We start from the raw sequence: 23,792 nt of genomic DNA on the forward strand, positions 1-23,792 counted from the left end.
ATTTGGCTTTTCTGGTAAATTTGAAATTGTAAGGGGTTAACCTTGCATTTTCATCAAAATCGGGAAAAATTTGACTTTTCTGGGAAATTTCAGATTGTAAGGGGTTAACCTTGCATTTTCATCAAAATTTGGCAAAATTTGACTTTTCTGGTAAATTTAAAAATTGTAAGGGGGTTAACCTTGCATTTTCTTCAAAATTGGGCAAAATTTGACTTTTCTGGGTAATTTCAGATTGTTAGGGGTTAACCTTGTATTTTCATTAAAATTGGGCAAAATTTGATCTTTCTGGGACATTTCAGATTGTAAAGGGTTAACCTTGCATTTTCATCAAAATTGGGCAAAATTGGACTTTTCTGGTAAATTTCAGATTGTTAGGGGTTAACCTTGCATTTTCATCAAAATTGGGCAAAATTTGACCTCTATGGGAAATTTTAAATTGTAAGGGGTTAACCTTGCATTTTCATCAAAATCGGACAAAATTTGACTGCTGGACAATTTTAAATTGTAAGGGGTTAACCTTGCATTTTCATGAAAATTGGGCAAAATTTGACTTTTCTGGGAAATTTCAGCTTGTAAGGGGTTAACCTTGCATTTTCATCAAAATTGGGCAAAATTTGACTTTTCTTGGAAATTTCAGATTGTAAGGGGTTAACCTTGCATTTTCATTACAATCGGCCAAAATTTGACTTTTCTGAGAAATTTCAGATAATAAGGGGTTAACCTTGCATTTTCATCAAAATCGGGCAAAATTTGGCTTTTCTGGTAAATTTGAAATTGTAAGGGGTTAACCTTGCATTTTCATCAAAATCGGGCAAAATTTGACTTTTCTGGTAAATTTGAAATTGTAAGGGGTTAACCTTGCATTTTCATCAAAATTGTGCAAACTTGACTTTTCTGGTAAATTTTCAAATGTAAGGGGTTAACCTTGCATTTTCATCAAAATTGGGCAAAATTTGACATTTCTGGTAAATTTTCAAATGTCAGGGGTTAACCTTGCATTTTCATCTAAATTGGGCAAAATTTGACTTTTCAGGGAAATTTAAATTGTAAGGGGTTAACCTTGCATTTTCTTCAAAATTGGGCCAAATTTGACTTTTCTGGTAAATTTAGAATTGTAAGGGGTTAACCTTGCATTTTCTTCAAAATCGGGCAAATTTGACTTTTCTGGTAATTTTAGAATTGTAAGGGGTTAACCTTGCATTTTCTTCAAAATTGGGCAAAATTTGACTTTTCTTGTAAATTTAAAATTCTAAGGGGTAAACCTTGCATTTTCATCAAAATCGGGCAAAATTTGACTTTTCAGGGAAATTTTAAATTGTAAGGGGTTAACCTTGCATTTTCTTCAAAATTGGGCAAAATGTGACTTTTCTGGTAAATTTAGAATTGTAAGGGGTTAACCTTGCATTTTCATTACAATCGGCCAAAATTTGACTTTTCTGAGAAATTTCAGATAATAAGGGGTTAACCTTGCATTTTCATCAAAATCGGGCAAAATTTGGCTTTTCTGGTAAATTTGAAATTGTAAGGGGTTAACCTTGCATTTTCATCAAAATCGGGCAAAATTTGACTTTTCTGGTAAATTTGAAATTGTAAGGAGTTAACCTTGCATTTCATCAAATTGGGAAAAATTTGAATTTTCTGGGACATTTCAAATTGTAAGGGGTTAACCTTGCATTTTCATCAAAATTGGGCAAAATTTGACTTTTCTGGTAAATTTCAGATTGTTAGGGGTTAACCTTGCATTTTCATCAAAATTGGGCAAAATTTGACCTCTATGGGAAATTTTAAATTGTAAGGGGTTAACCTTGCATTTTCATCAAAATCGGACAAAATTTGACTGCTGGGCAATTTTAAATAAGGGGTTAACCTTGCATTTTCATGAAAATTGGGCAAAATTTGACTTTTCTGGGAAATTTCAGCTTGTAAGGGGTTAACCTTGCATTTTCATCAAAATTGGGCGAAATTTGACTTTTCTGGGAAATTTCAGCTTGTAAGCGGTATAACCTTGCACTTTCATCAAAATGGGGCAAAATTTGACTTTTCTGGTAAATTTGAAATTGTAAGGGGTTAACCTTGCATTTCATCAAATTGGGAAAAATTTGACCTTGGTGGGAAATTTCAGATTGTAAGGGGTTAACTTTGCATTTTCATCAAAATTGGGCAAAATTTGACTTTTCTGGTAAATTTTCAAATGTAAGGGGTTCCCCTTGCATTTTCATCAAAATTGGGCAAAATTTGACTTTTCTGGTAAATTTTCAAATGTAAGGGGTTAACCTTGCATTTTCATCAAAATTGGGCAAAATTTGACTTTTCAGGGAAATTTAAATTGTAAGGGGTTAACCTTGCATTTTCTTCAAAATTGGGCAAAATTTGACTTTTCTGGTAAATTTTAAATTGTAAGGGGTTAACCTTGCATTTTCATCAAAATCGGGCAAAATTTGACTTTTCTGGTAAATTTGAAATTGTAAGGGGTTAACCTTGCATACATCAAATTGGGCAAAATTTGACTTTTCTGGGAAATTTCAGATTGTAAGGGGTTAACCTTGCATTTTCATCAAAATTGGGCAAATTTTGACTTTTCTGGTTAATTTGAAATTGCAAGGGGTTAACCTTGCATACATCAAATTGGGCAAAATTTGACTTTGCTGGGAAATATTAAATTGTAAGGGGTTAACCTTGCATTTTCATCAAAACTGGGCAAAATTTGACTTTTCTTGTAAATTTAAAATTGCAAGGGGTAAACCTTGCATTTGCATCAAAATCGGGCTAAATTTGACTTTTCTGGTAAATTTCAGATTGTGAGGGGTTAACCTTGCATTTTCATTACAATCGGGCAAAATTTGACTTTTCTAAGAAATTTCAGATTGTAAGGGGTTAACCTTGCATTTTCATCAAAATTGGGCAAAATTTGACTTTTCTGGTAAATTTTCAAATGTAAGGGGTTAACCTTGCATTTTCATCAAAATTGGGCAAAATTTGACTTTTCTGGTAAATTTGAAATTGTAAGGAGTTAACCTTGCATTTCATCAAATTGGGAAAAATTTGAATTTTCTGGGACATTTCAAATTGTAAGGGGTTAACCTTGCATTTTCATCAAAATTGGGCAAAATTTGACTTTTCTGGTAAATTTCAGATTGTTAGGGGTTAACCTTGCATTTTCATCAAAATTGGGCAAAATTTGACCTCTATGGGAAATTTTAAATTGTAAGGGGTTAACCTTGCATTTTCATCAAAATCGGACAAAATTTGACTGCTGGGCAATTTTAAATAAGGGGTTAACCTTGCATTTTCATGAAAATTGGGCAAAATTTGACTTTTCTGGGAAATTTCAGCTTGTAAGGGGTTAACCTTGCATTTTCATCAAAATTGGGCGAAATTTGACTTTTCTGGGAAATTTCAGCTTGTAAGCGGTATAACCTTGCACTTTCATCAAAATGGGGCAAAATTTGACTTTTCTGGTAAATTTGAAATTGTAAGGGGTTAACCTTGCATTTCATCAAATTGGGAAAAATTTGACCTTGGTGGGAAATTTCAGATTGTAAGGGGTTAACTTTGCATTTTCATCAAAATTGGGCAAAATTTGACTTTTCTGGTAAATTTTCAAATGTAAGGGGTTCCCCTTGCATTTTCATCAAAATTGGGCAAAATTTGACTTTTCTGGTAAATTTTCAAATGTAAGGGGTTAACCTTGCATTTTCATCAAAATTGGGCAAAATTTGACTTTTCAGGGAAATTTAAATTGTAAGGGGTTAACCTTGCATTTTCTTCAAAATTGGGCAAAATTTGACTTTTCTGGTAAATTTTAAATTGTAAGGGGTTAACCTTGCATTTTCATCAAAATCGGGCAAAATTAGACTTTTCTGGTAAATTTTCAAATGTAAGGGGTTAACCTTGCATTTTCATCAAAATTGGGCAAAATTTTGACTTTTCTGGTAAATTTCAGATTGTTAGGGGTTAACCTTGCATTTTCATCAAAATTTGGCAAAATTTGACTTTTCTGGTAAATTTAAAATTCTAAGGGGTAGGCCTAAACCTTGCATTTGCATCAAAATCGGGCAAAATTTGACTTTTCTGGTAAATTTTAAATTGTAACGGGTTAACCTTGCATTTTCATCAAAATCGGGCAAAATTTGACTTTTCTGGTAAATTTGAAATTGTAAGGGGTTAACCTTGCATACATCAAATTGGGCAAAATTTGACTTTTCTGGGAAATTTCAGATTGTAAGGGGTTAACCTTGCATTTTCATCAAAATTGGGCAAATTTTGACTTTTCTGGTTAATTTGAAATTGCAAGGGGTTAACCTTGCATACATCAAATTGGGCAAAATTTGACTTTGCTGGGAAATATTAAATTGTAAGGGGTTAACCTTGCATTTTCATCAAAACTGGGCAAAATTTGACTTTTCTTGTAAATTTAAAATTGCAAGGGGTAAACCTTACATTTGCATCAAAATCGGGCTAAATTTGACTTTTCTGGTAAATTTCAGATTGTGAGGGGTTAACCTTGCATTTTCATTACAATCGGGCAAAATTTGACTTTTCTAAGAAATTTCAGATTGTAAGGGGTTAACCTTGCATTTTCATCAAAATTGGGCAAAATTTGACTTTTCTGGTAAATTTTCAAATGTAAGGGGTTAACCTTGCATTTTCATCAAAATTGGGCAAAATTTTGACTTTTCTGGTAAATTTCAGATTGTTAGGGGTTAACCTTGCATTTTCATCAAAATTTGGCAAAATTTGACTTTTCTGGTAAATTTAAAATTCTAAGGGGTAGGCCTAAACCTTGCATTTGCATCAAAATCGGGCAAAATTTGACTTTTCTGGTAAATTTTAAATTGTAACGGGTTAACCTTGCATTTTCGTCAAAATTGGGCACGGTACATTATCAAAGTCTTATTCAATTGCTCAAACATAACGTAGTTGGTTCGAGGAACTCATTTTGTTCTTTGTATCTATCCTGCATAAAATTAATGCACCCTTTGCCAGAATAGTGACTGAATGGAGTGGTTTTTAAACCACATCAATTGTGGCTGATCTGAAGAACTCCACTTCACACTGCATAGCTGTTTTGTAGATCCCCTTGGCCACTTCAGGGCGCACCCCGTAGCTCTCTGTATGCTCGTTGATGAAGTTGGCCAGTTTGTGGCTGCCGCCAAGGTTATCCTCGATCCAGAAGCTGTACACGTTCGTGTCATTCTAGCATCGGGGAAAAAAACCATACAAACACATCAATGGCCGGTGACTAGGGCCAAGGGCAGATCCAGAACACAATTTTTTTTGGGGGGGGCCAAAAAAAATTTGGTCCCCCAAAAAGTGGGTCCAAAAAAATTACGGCGTGGGGTTCGGGGCCCGCTTAAGGGCCCCGAAAAAAATGTTGGATTCTAGATGCAATGTGGTGCGATCTGAGGCAATTTCTGATCATTTTAACCAATGTTTTTTTGAGGAAAAGATGGTGGTGTACTCATTGCCTGCCTTTATTGCGATGTCACATAAAAAAAATCCTCCTGGATCCGCCCTTGACTAGGGTGTCAATCGCTTCTTAAAAGTGTGTGTGTGTATGGGGGGGGGGGGACATGTATATACCTTGATCAGAACTATGCAAGCGCGAAGCCCTTATAGCGTGGGGTTCGGGACCCGCTTAAGGCCCCCCCCCCCCCAAAAAAAAGATTCTTGATGCTCTGTGGTGCGATCTGAGGCAATTTCTGACCACTTTAACCCTTTTCTTTAGCAAAAGATCATTCAAACATCATATTCGAGTTGAGCATGTAGACCTATACAGTGTGTCCCAAAAAGTGTCAGTCTGTTTTTAAAATAACTACAAAACCATGAGGTCAATTATGAAAATGTTTGGTTGTGCAGATAATCCTGAGCCAAGTGGCCTCACTTCAACCCCTATTTTCATTTAATTTCAGTCACGCGTCACTGCACAATTATCAATTGAGCACAACAACATTTTTGAACACAGTGACCAAGATCCATGCCTTTCGGTGCGGTGTTATAATGTAATAAGCTGTGTAAAATCCGTAATGTTGAGAAAAAAGGCTGGTGTGGTTTGGGATTGGAATCATTTGCCAATGATGACTGATAGCTAGCCAGGCAAATGATTCCAATCCCAACTGCAGCCCTTTTCACAACGTGAAGGATTTTACACAGCTTACATAACACAGCACATGCACATGTACGTATACTGCAATTGAATATGGCAAGGAATTTGGTCACAGTGTCCAAAAATGTTGTGCTCAATTGTGCAGTGATGTGTGACTGAAATTAAATGAAACTCGTAGGGGTTGAGGCCAATGCTCTGCACATCAAAGCATTTTCAAAATTGACCTCATGGGTTCGTAGTTATTTAAAAATAGTCAGACGGACACTTTTTGGGGACACACTGTAGAATCAAATGTAGGCTACAATCTTTATTAGTGGTGCAGAAATATTTCGATTACCGTGCACAGCTGGCCACCTGGTCGAGATACACAAATACACAATAAACAAATCAGCCATTCGTTATTAACGTAACATAAACTTGGGGTCCAATTCGCGGGGTGGGGGGGGGGGGCACTTAGGGGGCCTCATTTCCAGGAGGGGGCACTAAATGGGGATAAAATATAAAAATTAAAAAAAATTGCCTTCCCTCTCATTCTTAGTGGGGCACAGCCGGGGGTGGGCACGGGCCTGGGGGGAGGGTTCAACTACGCCCCTTCCCTTAGGCAATTTCGAAATAAAAATTGTAACCGAAAAGAGAATTTTAAAAAAAATATTTGAAAAGTGACAATTATTGCATAATACTAAGCAGGGCCTGGGGAATATCAAAATGGTCTTTTGTTTTGTTTTTTATTTGTTTTGTTTCGTTTACAATTTTTTTTTCTGTGGTAAATTTGACCCTGGCAAATGACACGGGAATGTCATAAAAGTAACAGAAATCGCTCCTTACGATGCCCGGTTGAATCTGCTCAGCAAGCCACCCCCACAGTTGCTCGCAAGGCAGCATGGCAATCAACAGATAGATTGCTTGGGAGTTCGTAGCCACGCCCTTTTCGAAGGAAGAGTAAGAGGCCGCGGCGGTTCCCATGGCAATACCCCTCGGATCCTTGATGTACCACTGCTTAAACATCTCTTCTGTGTAGCTACAAAAAAAAATAAATAATTATTTGGTGAGAACCGACAGAAAAAAATCAGACTAAGCAGTGTCAATAACAAAACAAAAAAGGCATAGATTTTGACTCACAAAAAATGAATATATCCATGTTTTATGCAAAAAATAAGAAATGACCAAAAATTATGTTTATACGTACTAGCAGCGGCGAAGCTAAGGGGGCGTGTGTGTGGGGGGGGGGGGGCACGCCCAGTGCGCCCCCCCCCCCCCCCACCACCTCCCCAAAAATGGAAATTTGGCAACCGGAGAAAGTCACAATCTGGGACCAGGACTTGAGACCTACGACACTGACCATTATTAGTAAATTAATTCTATGCGACAAAAAATGATTCAGACTAAATCACTTACCCTGCGTAACTTTTGATGCGTCCTTGGATGAACTCCCTCAGAGTAGACTCTTTGCATTTTTCATATGCGATTCCGTAGTAGCTCGTTGCATTGAAGCAATACACGGCATCCTGAACGGTGTATCCACCTGGAAGTCGGTAAAAAAAAAAACAATCGTCAAATCTCAGATAAAGGAATATTGTTATAATATGTATAGGCCTATTGTTATGTAAGTGTACTCGAGCCACTATTTTTGCACTGATAAACAGATTTGCCAGGCGTAGTTTACAGACTCAACAACATAACGGAATTAAAGAAAAACTTTTAAGACCCAAGTATTCAAGCTGATTTATAAAGCCAACGTACCAACCAGCCATGCCAGCCATCCACTGAACTAATAGCCATCCAACCAACCAACCAATGCAGTCTGCCAACCATGCAGTCAACCAGCCAGTCCGGCGCAACCAACCAGCCAGCCAGGCAGCTCAGCTTTCCAGCCAGCCAACACAAAATCCAATTGCAACTCACCATAATCAGTGGGATCGAGAAGGCCACTCTTAATCCCCTGGATGAAACCCGTATCGAGCGCCTCTTGGGCCTGAGCCTGGCTGCTCTCCCACAGCCACTCCGCCAGCTCCCTCTCGCCTCCCTCCGCGGTGTCGGCCACTTTCATCAGCTTGGCCTTGCGTTTAGGGGCCAACAGCTGGTCGACGAAAGACTGGGGGAGATGCTCAACACACGCCGCGATGCGGCGCGGACTGCGGACATTCTTGATGCTTTTCTTCCTCAGAGATGACATGTTGGCGTGCCGATCTGAAACTTTCAAATTTACAAGCTTACAAACTATACCAGCGTTGTTCTGAAGTGATGTTGTATGTAATTTTTAGCAGGGAGTTTTTTCTGGTGGATGTGAGAATGACTCCTAGGCCTATATAACATCTCGTTCCTGTACTGTATGTAGTCTAATATTCTAAACCTCACACGTCACTGATCTCATTCTATCTTGCACTCAAGGATACGCAAAACATACAAATTCGCATTAATTTCATAGAATCCAAATTTCACGCTCAGCTGTACGCGACACGGGCGTGAAACAGGACCCTGTTTTTTGGTCGATGTCAGTTTCTGCGAAATTTTACCAAGTGGCCAATTCATTCTGCCCTATACTTCACTCGATACCCGGACGTTTCAAAATGTTGGATGTCAAAATCAAATACCTGTTGTGAAGTATTCTTAGTCTTCCCCTTCAAATCGTTGTACGTTTATGGAACAGAAACAGACGTACGTCGACAACCTTCTAGGTGTTTGTACGTTTATGGAACAGAAACAGACGTACGTCGACAACCTTCTAGGTGTTTGTACGTTTATGGAACAGAAACAGACGTACGTCGACAACCTTCTAGGTGTTTGTACGTTTATGGAACAGAAACAGACGTACGTCGACAACCTTCTAGGTGTTTGTACGTTTATGGAACAGAAACAGACGTACGTCGACAACCTTCTAGGTGTTTGTACGTTTATGGAACAGAAACAGAAACAAATCTACTGCTGCTGCTTCAAGGTTTTTACACTGTCGGTATTGCCAGCATCGGCTAGCGCTAGTCAGCCTATTATCGCAACACAAGGCCAAAATGGGCCTTTCAGGTTCACAACAATGTGCAAAACAAGGTCACCACTGCCATCCATAAACATTACAACAATGTGCCAAACAAGGTCACTTCTGCTGTAAACGTTGCTTCTGGTAAAGCTTTTGTCGTAATAGCCTATTGAGCATGAGTGGCACAGCAATATATGCGCATTTATAATTATAATCAGTGAACTGAACTCCGGGTGTTAACAAAGCAAGGGGAAACTGCCTAGATGTGTACACACTAAAAACAATTTTTTGCCTGCAGTTTATTTCTGCGCACAGCATTTTTTCTTCCTCTTTATATTTCACTCTGCCCTTGCTTTTTATCGGTACATACGCAAAGGTATGGCTTGAAAGCAACCAAAAAAACAGGGTCAAAATCGGATAGTACCGTGGCCCCGTGAATTGAATTCGTGGTCTGCGGGTAATTCTGCGGGTTGTGGGTTCGAGTCCAGCCTGGGGATGTGGGGCATGTGCCCTTGGGCAAGGCACTTTGTCATTCATTGCTTCTCCCCACCCAGGAGTAAAATGGGAACCTGTGAGGGCAGAGATGGTTATTGTGATTGATTTAGCTTCCTTGCACCTAACAGGCTGCATCGAGCTGTATACTCCCCATGGAGCTGAAATGGTATTTGGAATGTTTAATTGGCCCAATGATCAGGGGTAATAATAATGTAAAGCGCTTTGATCTAAAAGCGCTAAATAAAAACCCGTTATTATTATTATTTATTACATTTGAAGAAAATATACGAGAGATTAAAAACATGTGAAGAACATTAAAAAGGAAACAGTTAACGGCCATATTGAGGAGAATATGCTCCCCTATAAATTAATTCCAACTTATCACAGAATTTCCACTACACAAGGTCACCTCAATCTACCATTATTGTTTGATTACATTTGGGTCGCTTATATGCTACTTTTAATTCAATACTCAATATCACGTATTATAAGCACACCATTTTGCATCTACAGCCTTGTTTAGTGCCACATGCATATACGCATGGGGACAGGTAAACATTACAAAATACGAATTTCGTGTTGCATGCCTGTAAAACTACACAATATTGTTTTAGCCTGCAATTACCTAACCGGAAAAGTATAAAATCCCTGTAAACCAGGGTCAAGAAGAATTAAGAATGAGGGACAGATATAAAACATTAAAATATAATATAAAGCCAGAAAGGATCATTTGCAATCACCCAGAAAAGCCTACATAATTTCAGGAATCTCTGTGTCTGTCTGTCTGTCTGTACGTCGATTATCTCCAGAACCGGGCACTTAATGAAGTTGAAAATCGGCAGGTGAATTGCTCGGGACCCCAGAATGTGCAGTGTCAAGTTTGAAGTTGTTTGGATGAGCGGTTCTCGAAAAAGAGGCAAAAAAGCTGCACATTAACCATTTGTCCCATAAAAGATTTGGCCGGTGTGTGTGCACAGACTGACCTTCACTGGGGGGAGGGGGGAGGCTATTCCATTATCAACATTGGGTACTTCATCACTGAATCGGAGATACGAGCCACATAATACAGTTGAAAATAAAGGTCATGATTTAAATAAAAAGGGAATTAATTAAATATGTCTACATTGGCAAATCGACCAAGGGATTCCAGGACTCAACGTGTTTCTAAAAATGGTGGAGGTAGCAACATTGTGTAATTATTGCACAAAATCTAACATGCATTAAATCTCAGTCAGTGAATGCAAGTTATCTGGGCTTCCAGTGCAACTTAAAGGGAATGTACGTCATTGGCTGTAATTTTCAGAAATGAACTATTTGAGGGGTTAGTATAATAGATCAAATATTGTTACACTGACATGTTTGAAGTTTTGTGTTCGAAAATGCTGGAAAACCAAGAAAAACCAAAAATGTTTAAGTAGTCTGGTTCCTGGACTCCACTAAAGATAAAATGGATCAATTTATAGTTGACAGAAAATTGTAAGGTAAGGAAACCAGTCTAGCTGGCCTGCACCCGTTCATGAACATGTAACCAATAGCAAACAAAATTTGGACTGAAAAAATATTGTAAATTTGGAACAGTAGTTGAAAAATAGTTAGGTTTTTCCAACGGTGGTCGGCCGACCACCGTTGGAAATGTATACAAAAATACAATTTCCTTGAATATGACTTGACACCAGGTGCCATAATTTTACAGGATGCTTTAGACTGTCATTTACCAACATCCTAGTAAGGTATTTCGTAAAAACTTAGTAGTTTTATTTTTCAATGTTTTTAAATGTTGTATATTCCCTTTAAGATAGACCATGCATAAAGGGGCGGGTCCAAATTTGACTCAAGGAGGTGGGGTTATCTATGGGCGGTGGTCGAATTATTTCTTTTTCACGAACAAGATCCGACAATATCAAAAATATCAAATATCATCACTCAGTCATATACAACAAGGATAGATGCTCAGTCCAATCCTTTAGTTCTTGGGTCGCGAATTGAAGTAAACGAACATCATCAGGGCAAACAACAGCACCCCCCTCGGCCCCTCCCCACTCTTAAGATTCATCTGGCCCCGCCCATGAACATCAAACTCTTGCTCTGCCATCACTCAGTCCATTACAGCAAGGACAGATGCTCAGTCCGATCCTTCAGTTCTTGGGTCGCGAATTGAAGTAAACGAACATCACCAGGGCAAGTAACAGCACCCCCCTCCCCACTCTTGTAATTCATCTGGCCCCGCCCATGAACATCAAACTCTTGCTCTGTCATCACTCAGTCAATTACAGCAAGGACAGATGCTTGGTCCGATCCTTCAGTTCTTGGGTCGCAAATTGAAGTAAACAAACATCACCAGGGCAAGTAACAGCACACCCCTCGGCCCCTCCCCACTCTTAAGATTCATCTGGCCCCGCCCATGAACATCAAACTCTTGCTCTGCCATCACTCAGTCCATTACAGCAAGGCCAGATGCTTGGTTCGATCCTTCAGTTCTTGGGTCGCGAATTGAAGTAAACGAACATCACCAGGGCCAGGAAGAGTGCCCCCAGGGTAGGCAGGACCACAAACAGGATGTTCCTCTTGTTGTCCACGTTCTCCAGCTTGCGTTGTCTCTTCTCCTTCCTCGTCTCCTTCACTTTGCCTTTCAGCTGGCGCATGTTTGTGCTGGAGTTACCATTTGAGTACGAAGAAAAAGTTCAACAAAATTTTTGTCAAGTTGGGGGACGGGTTCTATCCAGGAGGGAGGGGGGGCCAAGTAGTCAGTAGAGTGAGAATCCACTGCCACAATCTGTTAGGACAAAAAATCACAAAGTAAAATTTAGAGTAGACCCAGTAAGTGGTAACTGGGCGTTTGAACTCTACTGTACGAATTTTGTCTTCAGTCGATTATCGATTGCATTAAGTAGCAGCTATAGTCAGCTGATAGTACGACCGACCAAAGACACAATTAGTACAACCGACCAAAAACAACAATCGTAAACAGGAGTCCTACTCCTAGCGCCCCAGTAATTACATTTACTCAATTTTGCTGGTACCAGTACCCCGCTAGCGCTACGCTTTTAAAATTGCACGAAAGAAAAATCGTCATATCTTGATGTGCACGTACACGTGTGCAATTCTCAGTCAGTTGGCTGAATTAAAATGATCGCAGTGGCTATTGTTACGGCAGCCGTAATGCATTTCCCATTTTCTATCGTTACGGTAGACTGCAACCTGGCAACTTTTATAAAAAAACATGACAAGAAAATATAAAATTAGAAGGAAAAAAGTGAATTTGAACTTTATGAAATTCGGACTTTATTTCCCTTTTAAAAAAAATCCTCCAAAGCCTCAGGTTAGAAAAGGAAACAAATTCGAGTGCAAAACTGAGATCCGAACCCGCAACCTCGCGGTGCAAAATCCTACCCTCTATTGGCTGAGCTGGCGCACTGCTCGATAAAACGTGTGGAAACAAATAATTATATACCTGCGTGCGTACCAAAAAAATATCGTAGAGGGCGCTAAACAACGAGTGCCGTAACGATAGCCACTTCGTAAAATGATATGATGATGACCGAGTGAGCGCGCGTCACAAAGTGTGTCCTGCAGCAGCCTGAGCAGGTGTGTGGGAATTGTTGGCTAGATTCTTACCCTATATAATCACTTACGATCTGGGATGAAATTCGCCGATGACAGTTGTGACAAAAATAATCACGTTCATGAACTTCGTTCGTGTCGGGAAACAACACAATTCTAGGCCTACGCGTGATATTATTCGAGACGTCTAGGTACGTTGTGAGAGCAAAAGAGAGGGAACCAGCCTCAATGTTAAGGAAGTATAGCGCCCTCTACCTAGCCCCAAAGTTTCGTATCATTTTTTTCCTCGCCCCTCGAACACATGCAGTGATAGAGACGGCTCAGATATCTATCAAAACTGCTGATAGATTATGATTTCCTTTATCATTATGTGTAAAAAAATGTTCTGGGGATAAAAGAAACTTCAATTAATGTATGTAAGTAAGTAGACGAAACCGATATTCACACTTAAAAAATAAACACACGAATGAAGCCGATCGTAGCCCAAAACTAACCTAAAACTCATAGATGAAACTCCTAAGTTAACAATAAACCAGTGGCGCGGGGTGCTGGGGGGGGGGGGGGGGGCTATTTTTTTGTTGTCTAGCCCCCCCAAAAAAAAAACCCCAAAAATTCCATTAAAAAAAATGCACTAGCAAAAGGTAAGAATGTAGGCCTACATAAGCGAACGGTCTCCCCCGTAAAAAAAAATAGTCGTGAAAAGGGTGCATTTGTACACTTTTAGTTAATACATGTATAGTGTGCCTGATTGTAGGATTTTATCAGCGCTCCCCATTGAAAATATGGCACGAGCCGAAAATTTACTGAGGAAAACTAGCCAAAACAAGTGAAGCAACGGCAAGTCGGCGACCGAAAACTATCATTCAAGGCACCTAAAAGACTTCTTCGTTAAAAGAGCCATTTTCCCTTGAAATTACAGTTAACTAAATTTTCACGGATTTTTCATCCGTGAAAACACCCATGGAGATCCTCTGTGGCCAGGGTTATTAAAAAAACCCGTGATACCTTTACAGGATTAGTCCTATATAAGCCCCATGGAAATGTCTGTGAAACATCTCTTAAAGATTCTTTTCACGAAGAAATTGACTTTTAATGAATTTTTAAGGGATGAAGATGTTCATATATAGTGAGTGTCCTAGCCGTAAAGGCAGCCAGCCAAATTGAGCCAACCAATCAGCCAGCTAAAAATAAATATAAAGACATCAATTGCAACGATTTCACCATTCTTGTCATTCACCCACGATTTTTTTCTTGGGGGGGGGGGGGGGGTGGGGGAGGGGAAGGGCGGGGAATGCGCAACAACAAGAGGGGACGGAAACCCCAAATAGAAAGCAATTTGTCACACCAAGTCATACCAGACTCAAACCGACTCATGCTAACAAAAAAAAAGAGTCAGTCGGAAGGAACTATCTGTGTGGTAATTTTAATTTTCCGATCAGGAATCATGATTATCAGTTACAAAGAAATGGCAACAATATTGGAGCCACCGCCCACCGAGTGCAGGAAAGATCACAATACAACGCCTTGACTGAATACTGAGTGCTTTATTACCAAATGACGAGGGAAAGAAATAACAATGGTGAAACAGCAAAAAAAAGAATACAATTCTGAGGGTTCAAAACATCGCAACTTAAGGCAATGATAAAGAAATCGAAATTCGAAACTTATGAACCTTCCATTTTTTAACATAACAAAGTTTAATGTCTGGTACATTAATGTACTCAAACCGTACCTGAAAGCATGGGCGTCGCGGGGGAGGGGGAGGGGACAAGGGGGGGTGGGCACTTGCCCCCCCCCCCTCCACTGGAAAAGAGAGAAAAAAAAAAAAAAAAAGAGGCGCGAAGACAAAGTGGTGTAAATTTAATGAGTTGGGGGGGGGGGGCAAAATGTCCCTGCCACCTTCTTAAACTGATAAATCGAGAATGTGTTGAGAAATACAAGCATTTTTTGGCCAAACAATTTTTTGCCCCCCCTGTAGAAAAAATCCTGGCGACGCCCATGCCTGAAAGTACAAATTATTAAAGTTATACTTTATAATTTAACAAACAAAATTGAAACGACAACAGAACTTTTAAAAAATATAAAACGTTGAAACTTTTTTTTTTAGCGCTGTGGTATATACAGATGCTTCTGCTTCCATATCTGAAGATGTTTCAATGAAGGTTGACACAGATACATGTACAAAGAGGCAATCGTCAAACCATGGCCATCGCAGCATTATAGAAGTGGTCCTGGAAGAGTTACCCCGTCTTTCAACGCAGGCACTCAGACTGGGTAGTCTTCCGGAAGCCTCTTGTCAAGAAAGTTGTGAATTCTGGAAATGCAAAACGTGTGACGCAAGCCTGGTACTTTAATAACCTCAGACGAAATTTTTGAAGCTAAAATGCAAACGACAGGAAAAGAAAAGGAGGGAACAAGGAGAAAAAGCAGCCAGAACGGATTCAGAAAGAAAGAGGCAATAAATGAGAGTCAAAGCAAGAATGACAAGTCCAACAACTGCTCCTGCAGAGGGAAAACGAAACAAAAATGGCCTTCATGCACAATACCCCCTCAAGATGGACGCTTGAGCAGCATGCCATTCGTGCTCAGGCTGCATTCCTAGGAAGACACATCCAGGTATCTACGTACACTAAAACTGCATGGTCTTCAGAACCAGTATGCATCTAGGACTCAATGGTTCAGGCCCCTCTATTAATTGTAAATACAAGGGATGCAATCCGTTTCAAAAACAAAACAAAAACCTAAAAAAAAGAAATAAATATCTTTAAGAGCAAGAGTTAACGTATTAACACATTAGACAATTTAAGTGAATAATAAAATAAAATGGCACTATAATTTATCTATAAGTACTATATATTTGGGGAAAAACTTTAAGGTTTTTTTTCTTGTGAGTTGAAATGTCACTTTTTCATAGTATGGATTAAAAAATCTTGCCAATTGTAAAAAGCAAAAGATTTCACTTCAGTTGAATATATCCTCCAAACTTTTAAGTACTGAATTTGCTTAGTTATTTTAAAAGTACTCTGATTCCATTTCCCCCCCCCAAAAAAAAATGATAAAAACTAAAGAACAAATGTGAATCTTGCTTTTCCTCTGTACTTGTTCAACATCGTTTCGCTTAGGCCAAATTTTTAAAAAATGTTTAGCGTCCTACCTTTTAAAAAAAAAAGGGAGGCCCTTTCTTTCCCCCTCCAAAATGGCCGCCCGACCGGGCTATTTTTCAAGATGGCCGCCAGCTTTTTTTTTTGAATGGCCGCCACTTGGAGTCAGGAAATGACATAACAGCTTTATATGGGCTAGATGCAACAGACAAAGCGGCCAAAATGATGTCACTGTTAAAAATTCATAATTTTTTTGTTAAAAAAAGGCAACCTCCAAAAAGGAAGCGGGCGGGGATGCTAATCAAGTTTTTCTTTTTATTTGGCCTTATACACGATGACAGGATCCATGTTTCTTTTCTTGAATGCACATACCGTTTTTGCGCACCATTTGAAATGGATACCAGCTCTCATGACCCTTCACAAAAGTTTTGAACTCACTATGTTTGCAGCATCGGCAAAAAAGAGGAATGTTTGCTAAAAGTTGAACAAAAACACTTTTGTGTAGCTTTTTGATGAGTTGTTAAAAAAAAAACAATGGAAAATGATAACTCCTTCAATATCAAGTCACAAGCTATTCAAATGAATTGTGAAGGAATTATTTGTCATAATTGACCCACAGTCACTTGTAACCTCACTTGTGACTATCTAGCCTTGAATGCAAGACTGTGTATAGCCTTGAATGCAAGGCTGTGTATAGCCTTGAATGCAAGGCTGTGTACAGCCTTGAATGCAAGATGGGTACAGCCTTGAATGCAAGGCTGTGTACAGCCTTGAATGCAAGGCTGTGTACAGCCTTGAATGCACGGCTGTGTATAGCCTTGAATGCAAGGCTGTGTAAAGCCTTGAATGCAAGGCTGTGTAAAGCCTTGAATGCAAGGCTGTGTACAGCCTTGAATGCAAGGCTGTGTATAGCCTTGAATGCAAGGCTGTGTTAGCCTTGAATGCAAGGCTGTATATAGCCTTGAATGCAAGGCTGTAAAGACTGCTTCAGAGTACATGCTTGGGATTCTTGCACAGCGGCAGTGTGTTTGCAGTATGCATTGTGGGTTTTGTGTGTACCTTTGGATCGGAGTTTCGCAGTGTGGATGGAGCCGAATGTGCGCAAGCTCTTAAAGCACGTATGCAGCCTTGCATTCAAGGCTAGTGACCGTCTTGTGATTTGACTTGAGATGCACTTGACCACAACTCCGGTATACATTACAATCTCCGTTTCGGCTTTTTGTTGTCTTTGCAGTAGCAGAACGGCATCATGTTGGGCCGGGATCGCCGGATGCAGTCGGCCTGTTTACCATACCTATTGATACGACTGATGTCCCCGGTAGACTGGTAGACGATGAACTGATTCTTGCTCTGCGGCAGCACTCTGACCGTGCCCTCGTAGAGGCCGTTACCAGGCAAGGTTTCCACGGTGACCTGGTAGAGAACAGGCAGCTCATCAACCTGAACGGTAGAGTTGTCGCTGAAAGCCGCTTCTCTATGGTCATCATCTGTGTTCTTAAATCGCAAAACCTGCACGAAAGTTGTAGATTTGTTAATCAAATAGGAACTTCCTTCTCAGAAGCTGCACTCACTTTTTTCAAGAAAAGCGAGGCAGCGATACGAGGAAAAAAAAAAAAAAGTGTGATGAAAATTATGAATCAATGTTGTTTTACATTTCGCAGTTGGAGGGCGTACATTTAGTTATTCAGTTGTAAAGTATTTGGTGGAAAGGCACGAGCAGTGGTGTATCCAGCTTTAGATGTCAGTGGGGGCAACTGCACTTGCACATCTGCGCTGAAAGGTAGACATTTGTTTTTGTCTCCAGACGCTTGCCCTCCATAAAATTTAAAAAACGGGTGGGGGTGGGGGGGGGGTGTGGCTGGTACCAATCTTCCAAATGCAGACACTCTTCAAAACTAAATGCATACTGCAAAATGTATGTCGATTTTTACAGCGCATTGTAATGGTTTTGGAGCTGGGTTTTCTGTATTTTGTTCACATTACTACTCTCTAACCATTTATGGAAATAGTAACTGAAAAAAAAAATGGCTTTTGAAAAACTGCCCCTTTTCAAAATGTTTTTTTTCCCTAGCAATACCAAAGTTATAAGCCTTGGAATAGGACATCAAATGAAAAAAGAAGACCACTGTATGCTTGACAAATGTTAAATATGAAATTGCGGCCCATCAAGAATTCTGTTCTCACAGGGTAGACTGGTTCCTGCCCCAGTTCAAAATCAATAATGTAGGAGCCAGGAACCAGAGTACTTTTTTGCACACCGGATTTGTTTACTTACAAAAGAAACCCCACATAAAACTTTTTGCAGATTTTTAAAGGCACCAAAAATAGAAAGCAGTAATTTTTTGGTTAACATAAAACACCCAAAAGCTAGGTCAAATTTCATTAAGAGAAAAACAACAGAATCTGTACCTGTTCATTTGGGACCATCTTTTCAGCGTGTAGGGCCACGTTCAGGCGGAGTTTGGCACACTTGTGTCGGACCACCTCCGTCTTGGCATTGATATCATCAAGGACAGCAGATGCAAGATCACTTGCCTATGAACAAGTAGAAAATGAAATACATTTATCCTTGTCCCGTGCAATCCCATTTGATATAGTCCCAATTTCAATGAAGCTTGCTGGTGATATCTATTGCCTATAGACCTAAATGTCATAAATGCAGGCAACGGGGAAGTAAACACAAAAAAATGAAAATTCCAAACTTTTCCGGATTTTCTACATTTTTGTTTTACGTTTTTGTGAAGTAAACGATTTGTGAAGTGAAAAATATGTGAGGTGAAAATAAAAAGGAAATCGGTGGATCCTCGGAAAAGTTGAACGCCTATGTGCAGATTTAACCAACTTCATGTACAGACCTGTGAATAAATATGTACATGTACAACAGTTAGAGCATACATGTACAATATACACATACATTTTTGTACTATGTACATTCAGTACATGCACTTGTTTCCATTTGTTTTTGCAGGCCTAACATTAAATTAAACTTCAATTTTGTGCAGGGTTCGACTTGAAGTCCACTCGCCAAATGAGAGTAAAAACAGTGGCGGACTGGTCAAAACCATTCCCTAAGTAGTCCGCCTGGCGAGTCTAAATTATTGGAAATAACATTGTTGTTCATGACATTCTGGTGCGAGAATTTAAAAATTCTACTGCGGATTAGTGAAAAAGCCTGAGGAGCTACATGGAATAGTCTGGTTCCTCACTAGTCCAGCTGGCTTATGAAAGAAAAGAAGTTAAGGGTCAACCCTGTCTTGCCGGCAAGACAGGGTTCGCCCTTAACTTTTTTTTTCATAAGCCAGCCAGCATGCCTTGCCTTGTCTCCTTACCCAATCCCCACTAGCTGGTTCCCAGGTCATGCAGGAACACCAGTGAGGGGCAACATGGGCGTGGTCACATGTTCTCTCCAGTGGGATTTCACGGAAAAGGCTTATTCCACGCTGCTTCACGCTAACAGGCCTGGTGCTAGAGTGCAGCACAGATTGCAGAGTCTGATGGATGTCAAACGGTGTAACAAGTCTCTTAGCGTTCATCAGTAGGTTCTGGACCATGTCTGGGTGACGCTTGGGCATCCAGTCCGGCAAGGTGATTGACATGAAGGGCAAGCGTTCTTCGAGCTTCCCTTGTAGAGTCTTGCGTATTGCAGAGTATCGCGACCCGTGATCGCCAAACATGAAGATCATCGTGTTGTTTAGGAGACCCTGGTTGTGGGCGTTGTTGAGAAACCAGTACAGGTCGTCGTCCATCAACTTCAGTGGGTTGATGTTAGCATGAGTCAGGCCAACCAGGAATGATAAGGCAAAGTGGGGCTTGTCCTTGTACTCGGTCATGTAATCAAACAGGTAGTTCAGCATGACATTGTGAACAGGCCGCGGACCAAGACAGTGGCGCCTGTCCTTGGCAGAATTCCAAAAAGTCCGCATGTAATGGTCTGTGGGTTGTTCCTCGAAGCCGTTGAATCGCAGATTGAAGGTGGCCATGCCTGGACTGTCCTCGGCAAACATTGTGGCATACCCGCTCTTGGCAAACTCTTTCCAGATCATTGGGTACGTGTCCACCGATTTGGAACGCGGTTCACCTTTTCGGATCTCGGGTAGCTCAAGTTCTGTCTTACCTGTGAGCATCGGGATCATTGCGCCTGCTGTGGCATCGGCAACAATGTTATATCCTTCCAGAACTATGCTCCCTAACTTTGCAAGGAGCTCAGTTGTTTGGGGAAGCTGCCTGATGAAGTTCATCCTGGAGGTGGCTTCAATGGCAAGCATAATGACATTAACTCCAAGACCATCCTTGGGCGGTTTGATTTTGCGCAACCGCTGCAGTACCTCAGGCCTGGGAACTACACTGGCATGCAGACCAAAAAGTCCAGGACTTGCCCTGTAGAAGGCATCGAATTCCTCCTCATTGCTTATATCAGTGAAGGCGTCATTAAACTCCGAGTTGCTAATGTCACTTTTTTCATCCAGGCAAACCACGGCGGTAAAGTCTGAGGTCAAATTATACCTTAGCGGAATTTCTTCCGGCTTTGAGTGATGCTGGTTATCAACACGAACCTTGACGGGTGACGAAACAAGGCTGGAAAAGTCTGACACTCTCTCGATAGTCGACACATAGCAGGTCTCATACTTGATCTTTTGGGATAACACTTTCCGCAGCACAAGCTGCTTGTTCTTGACATCGGTGAGCATGATCCCCTCACACTTCAGGGGTTCCGGCTCCCTGATGTGTTCCCTTATGGACTCATCAAAGGGATTGAGTTCAGGAACCACGCAAGCTTGCTTCTTGCTATCTGATCTGGTCCCGTTGACAACTCTCTGCTGAAGAGCCTTTCGGACCTCGGACCTCATCATGTATTTTTTTCGGCTACCTTCGCCGACATTCTTATCACTCCCCTTGACATTTTCATTGTATTTGGACACATTGGCCTGTTGAAGTAGGGTTAACCTTTCCAGCTCTTTACGCAATTCCCGCCCTTCCTTTCCATAGAGTTGTCCTTCCGTGAGGTCCCCAGGTCCAACTCGGATGCCGTTTCTCCCAATGACAAACCCTTCCTGAAGTAATTTGGTGGCAAGAGGGTTGTGGTTTTCTGTGAAAGGAATCAGGCCTGGTCGACGTCTGGCATGCAACTCCTCCGATTTGTAGAGGAACAGCACGGCAGTAACAGTGCACACAGATATCATCACCAGCACAATAATTTTGACGCGGTGCCGCAAGCATAAGCTCCGACTCATCTTGGCATTGCCCATTTTCGTTGATCATAGTTGAAGGCAATTCCTAGAAAGGAAAAGACATGTACAATATCAAATGCATTGGTCAGCTGAACGTAAGGTCTTGTACACTAAATTTCCACGGACTGACCCTAACCCTGGCAGTGTAGTCCCACTTACTGGGGCGCTAGAACTTTTGACATTTGGGATGTTAGCCTGTGGTACTAGCGTCCCACTATAAGGAAGAATGATCAATGTTGCAATTTTCAAAGTTCACCACAAAAGTTGCCAAAAATCACACAAAATACTTGACAAAAATACCTTTGAAAGCACCTACTGGCTTGTCCACATGTCAGAGACAAAAAAATGGGGCATCAATGATAGTTATGATAGTTGATACTCACGATTATTTTTTGGGTTGCAAACTAATCCGTGAAAATTCAACCACAATAGCGCAGATGACATCATACAGCGATCATTCAATAACGTTTATGGCTGTGAGTATGATAATGTATTGTCTATATGCACGTACATATACAAACATGTACGTGAAGCGCAGGGCCAGGGGACACGACCATGACCTGCTGTCGATAAACAAACTCCATGTGCAGCCCCATATCGTGCTGGGTATACAATCTGCAAAAGCCCCTCTTCCTCCTTTTTTTCAAAAACCTGGACAAGAAACATGGTTTTTTTTATATTCGGCCTTATCTAGAATCATAAATGTGGCAAATTTACTGGACTACCTCCATAAATAAAGCCTTAAAGGCCACACTTCCACCATGTAGGCCTACATACATGTACAAAAACATGTCAAACTAAATTTAGCTTTGTCAAATTTTGATTTTCACAATTTAGGCTTAGTTTGTAATTTGTATGCCTAGTTTATTTTTGCTTTAGAAGCATACTCACCCTCTAATAATTTATAGGCTAATCAGAAAGTGCTGCCTTTTTCAGATGTCTATTTTTCGTGAAATTTCCAGATTCATTTGCACACGTTTGCGTATCAAAATTTCAACATGAAATTTCACAAAAATTAGACATCTGAAAAAGGCAGCACTTTCTCATTAGCCTATAAACATGATAAAGAGGGTGAGTATGCTTCTAAAGCAAAAAAAACCTACAAACTAAGCCTAAATGTAAAAATCAAAATGTGACAAAGTGCGACACGTTTTTATGTGGAAGTGTGGCCTATGTTTACCATGTTTACGGAGGTAGTCCAGTAAATTGGCCACATTTATGGGGCTACATAATGGGGCTAGCGCCTAGGCTATTCATGATTATCAATTGTTTCCCCTCCCCTATGCAATTTACACTGTGCAATAGACAGTTTACAAATGTCATACGTCAAGACAGCTCACACAAGTTGTCTTTACCTTCAGTGAACTCGATTGAAATTTGACTCAGCACCGGTCGGTCATACGTACGTACGTCAATCGTCAGCACAATTACGCAGCCATCTTGAAAAAAAGCGCCACCATGTGACTCACTAAAGCCAGTCGAGCTGGGGGGGGGGGGATATACCTGTCCGGGGGGGGGGGGGGGGGGGGGATATACCCCACACACTTTTTGAACAGGGTGATGGGACATTGGATCAAACATCCCCCCCCCCAGACCAAAGCCTGAAAAGATTAATTTATATCCATTATGAATAAAAAGAAATGTGTGCACTCTTGGACCAGTTTTTAGCAGGAACACAAGCGGCTTAATATTCTGTATCCACCAACAATATCCAGTGTGTCTTGAAGGATTAAAGTAAGGACACAGATGCATACAACTATACATATACATTTTTTTTTATTAAAGCTCTTTCGGGAAAGATGAAACCGCCGAACACTTATTTTCTACATTTACATTACATCCAAAATGTATACACGAAGCATTTCACAAAGTTTTTTTTTGCATAGCTTAAAAAAATACCGCATGTCCTGTTGCTTGAAACCTGGGAAATGTGGTATAACAGTTTAATATTATTATAACTCTCTGTTTTAAGCTTGAAGTAACGAAAGAAAGTTGCATAAATCAATGAAATCTAGTAAACACACATAGTCATGTGCTGAAACACCAATCTCGGCTATGACACAATGACCATACGGGTGTTAAATTGTAGACTATGGGACTTATGCACAAATAGGCCATTTTTGTAGTGTTTCCTGGACGTATTTCATAATTTGTGAACTGTTGAATGGGATGGTAGCAGACTACACTCTATAGCCTCACTTTCGGGGTTTTTTTATGTGGCTTTAAAAATTAGATGAGTATGTTTAATCACAAAGTTTAAATTATTGCACCAGAGCAGACTGGTATTAATTTGTAACGTCACTGCTTTCGTTTTTGTACACAAGTTCCAA

At 40.3% G+C, this 23,792-nt stretch overlaps 2 protein-coding genes across 5 annotated transcripts; both read right to left on the minus strand.

Annotated features, from left to right (window-relative positions):
- Positions 1-4,275: 4,275 nt before the first annotated feature.
- On the minus strand, positions 4,276-9,618 carry LOC119723538. 3 transcript variants are annotated; one of them, XR_005270552.1, is made up of 6 exons: positions 8,698-9,618; positions 8,009-8,299; positions 7,502-7,628; positions 6,932-7,124; positions 4,783-5,196; positions 4,276-4,302 (listed from the first exon to the last, which is right to left on the minus strand). XR_005270552.1 is itself a non-coding variant. In XM_038194243.1 (5 exons), the coding sequence occupies exons 2-5, from the start codon at positions 8,277-8,279 to the stop codon at positions 5,011-5,013; spliced, it is 777 nt and encodes a 258-aa protein (XP_038050171.1). In that variant the 5' UTR covers positions 8,280-8,293; positions 8,698-9,618; the 3' UTR covers positions 4,688-5,010. The 3 variants fall into 3 exon arrangements, 2 of the variants coding, with proteins under 2 accessions (XP_038050171.1, XP_038050170.1); XM_038194243.1 differs by lacking the exon at positions 4,276-4,302 and having other exon boundaries at positions 4,688-5,196; positions 8,009-8,293; XM_038194242.1 differs by lacking the exon at positions 4,276-4,302 and having other exon boundaries at positions 4,688-5,196.
- Positions 9,619-16,764: 7,146 nt separating this feature from the next.
- On the minus strand, positions 16,765-22,925 carry LOC119723540. Of its 2 annotated transcripts, none has more exons than XM_038194244.1 (4): positions 22,818-22,925; positions 19,564-21,508; positions 18,644-18,769; positions 16,765-17,743 (listed from the first exon to the last, which is right to left on the minus strand). In XM_038194244.1, exons 2-4 carry the CDS (start codon positions 21,478-21,480, stop codon positions 17,432-17,434), a joined length of 2,355 nt encoding a protein of 784 aa, XP_038050172.1. In that variant the 5' UTR covers positions 21,481-21,508; positions 22,818-22,925; the 3' UTR covers positions 16,765-17,431. The 2 variants fall into 2 exon arrangements, with proteins under 2 accessions (XP_038050172.1, XP_038050173.1); XM_038194245.1 differs by having other exon boundaries at positions 22,873-22,895.
- Between the last annotated feature and the right edge of the window lie 867 nt (positions 22,926-23,792).

The sequence above is a fragment of the Patiria miniata genome, unplaced genomic scaffold (assembly GCF_015706575.1).
Source record: "Patiria miniata isolate m_02_andy unplaced genomic scaffold, ASM1570657v1 HiC_scaffold_17, whole genome shotgun sequence".
Taxonomy (NCBI): Eukaryota; Metazoa; Echinodermata; class Asteroidea; order Valvatida; family Asterinidae; genus Patiria; species Patiria miniata.

Bases quoted from the DNA above. Each gene is read 5' to 3' on its own strand.
- LOC119723540 (XM_038194244.1), bottom strand. From the start codon at position 21,480: ATGGGCAATGCCAAGATGAGTCGGAGCTTATGCTTGCGGCACCGCGTC. The intron at 18,770-19,563 runs GTAAGGAGACAA...ACTTGTTCATAG, and splicing joins AACCAGCTAGTGGGGATTGG to GCAAGTGATCTTGCATCTGC. The intron at 17,744-18,643 runs GTACAGATTCTG...ACTTTCGTGCAG, and splicing joins AGATGGTCCCAAATGAACAG to GTTTTGCGATTTAAGAACAC.
- LOC119723538 (XM_038194243.1), bottom strand. From the start codon at position 8,279: ATGTCATCTCTGAGGAAGAAAAGCATCAAGAATGTCCGCAGTCCGCGC. The intron at 7,125-7,501 runs GTAAGTGATTTA...TTTTTTTTGTAG, and splicing joins CGCATCAAAAGTTACGCAGG to CTACACAGAAGAGATGTTTA. The intron at 5,197-6,931 runs GTAAGGAGCGAT...CCCCGATGCTAG, and splicing joins AGCAGATTCAACCGGGCATC to AATGACACGAACGTGTACAG.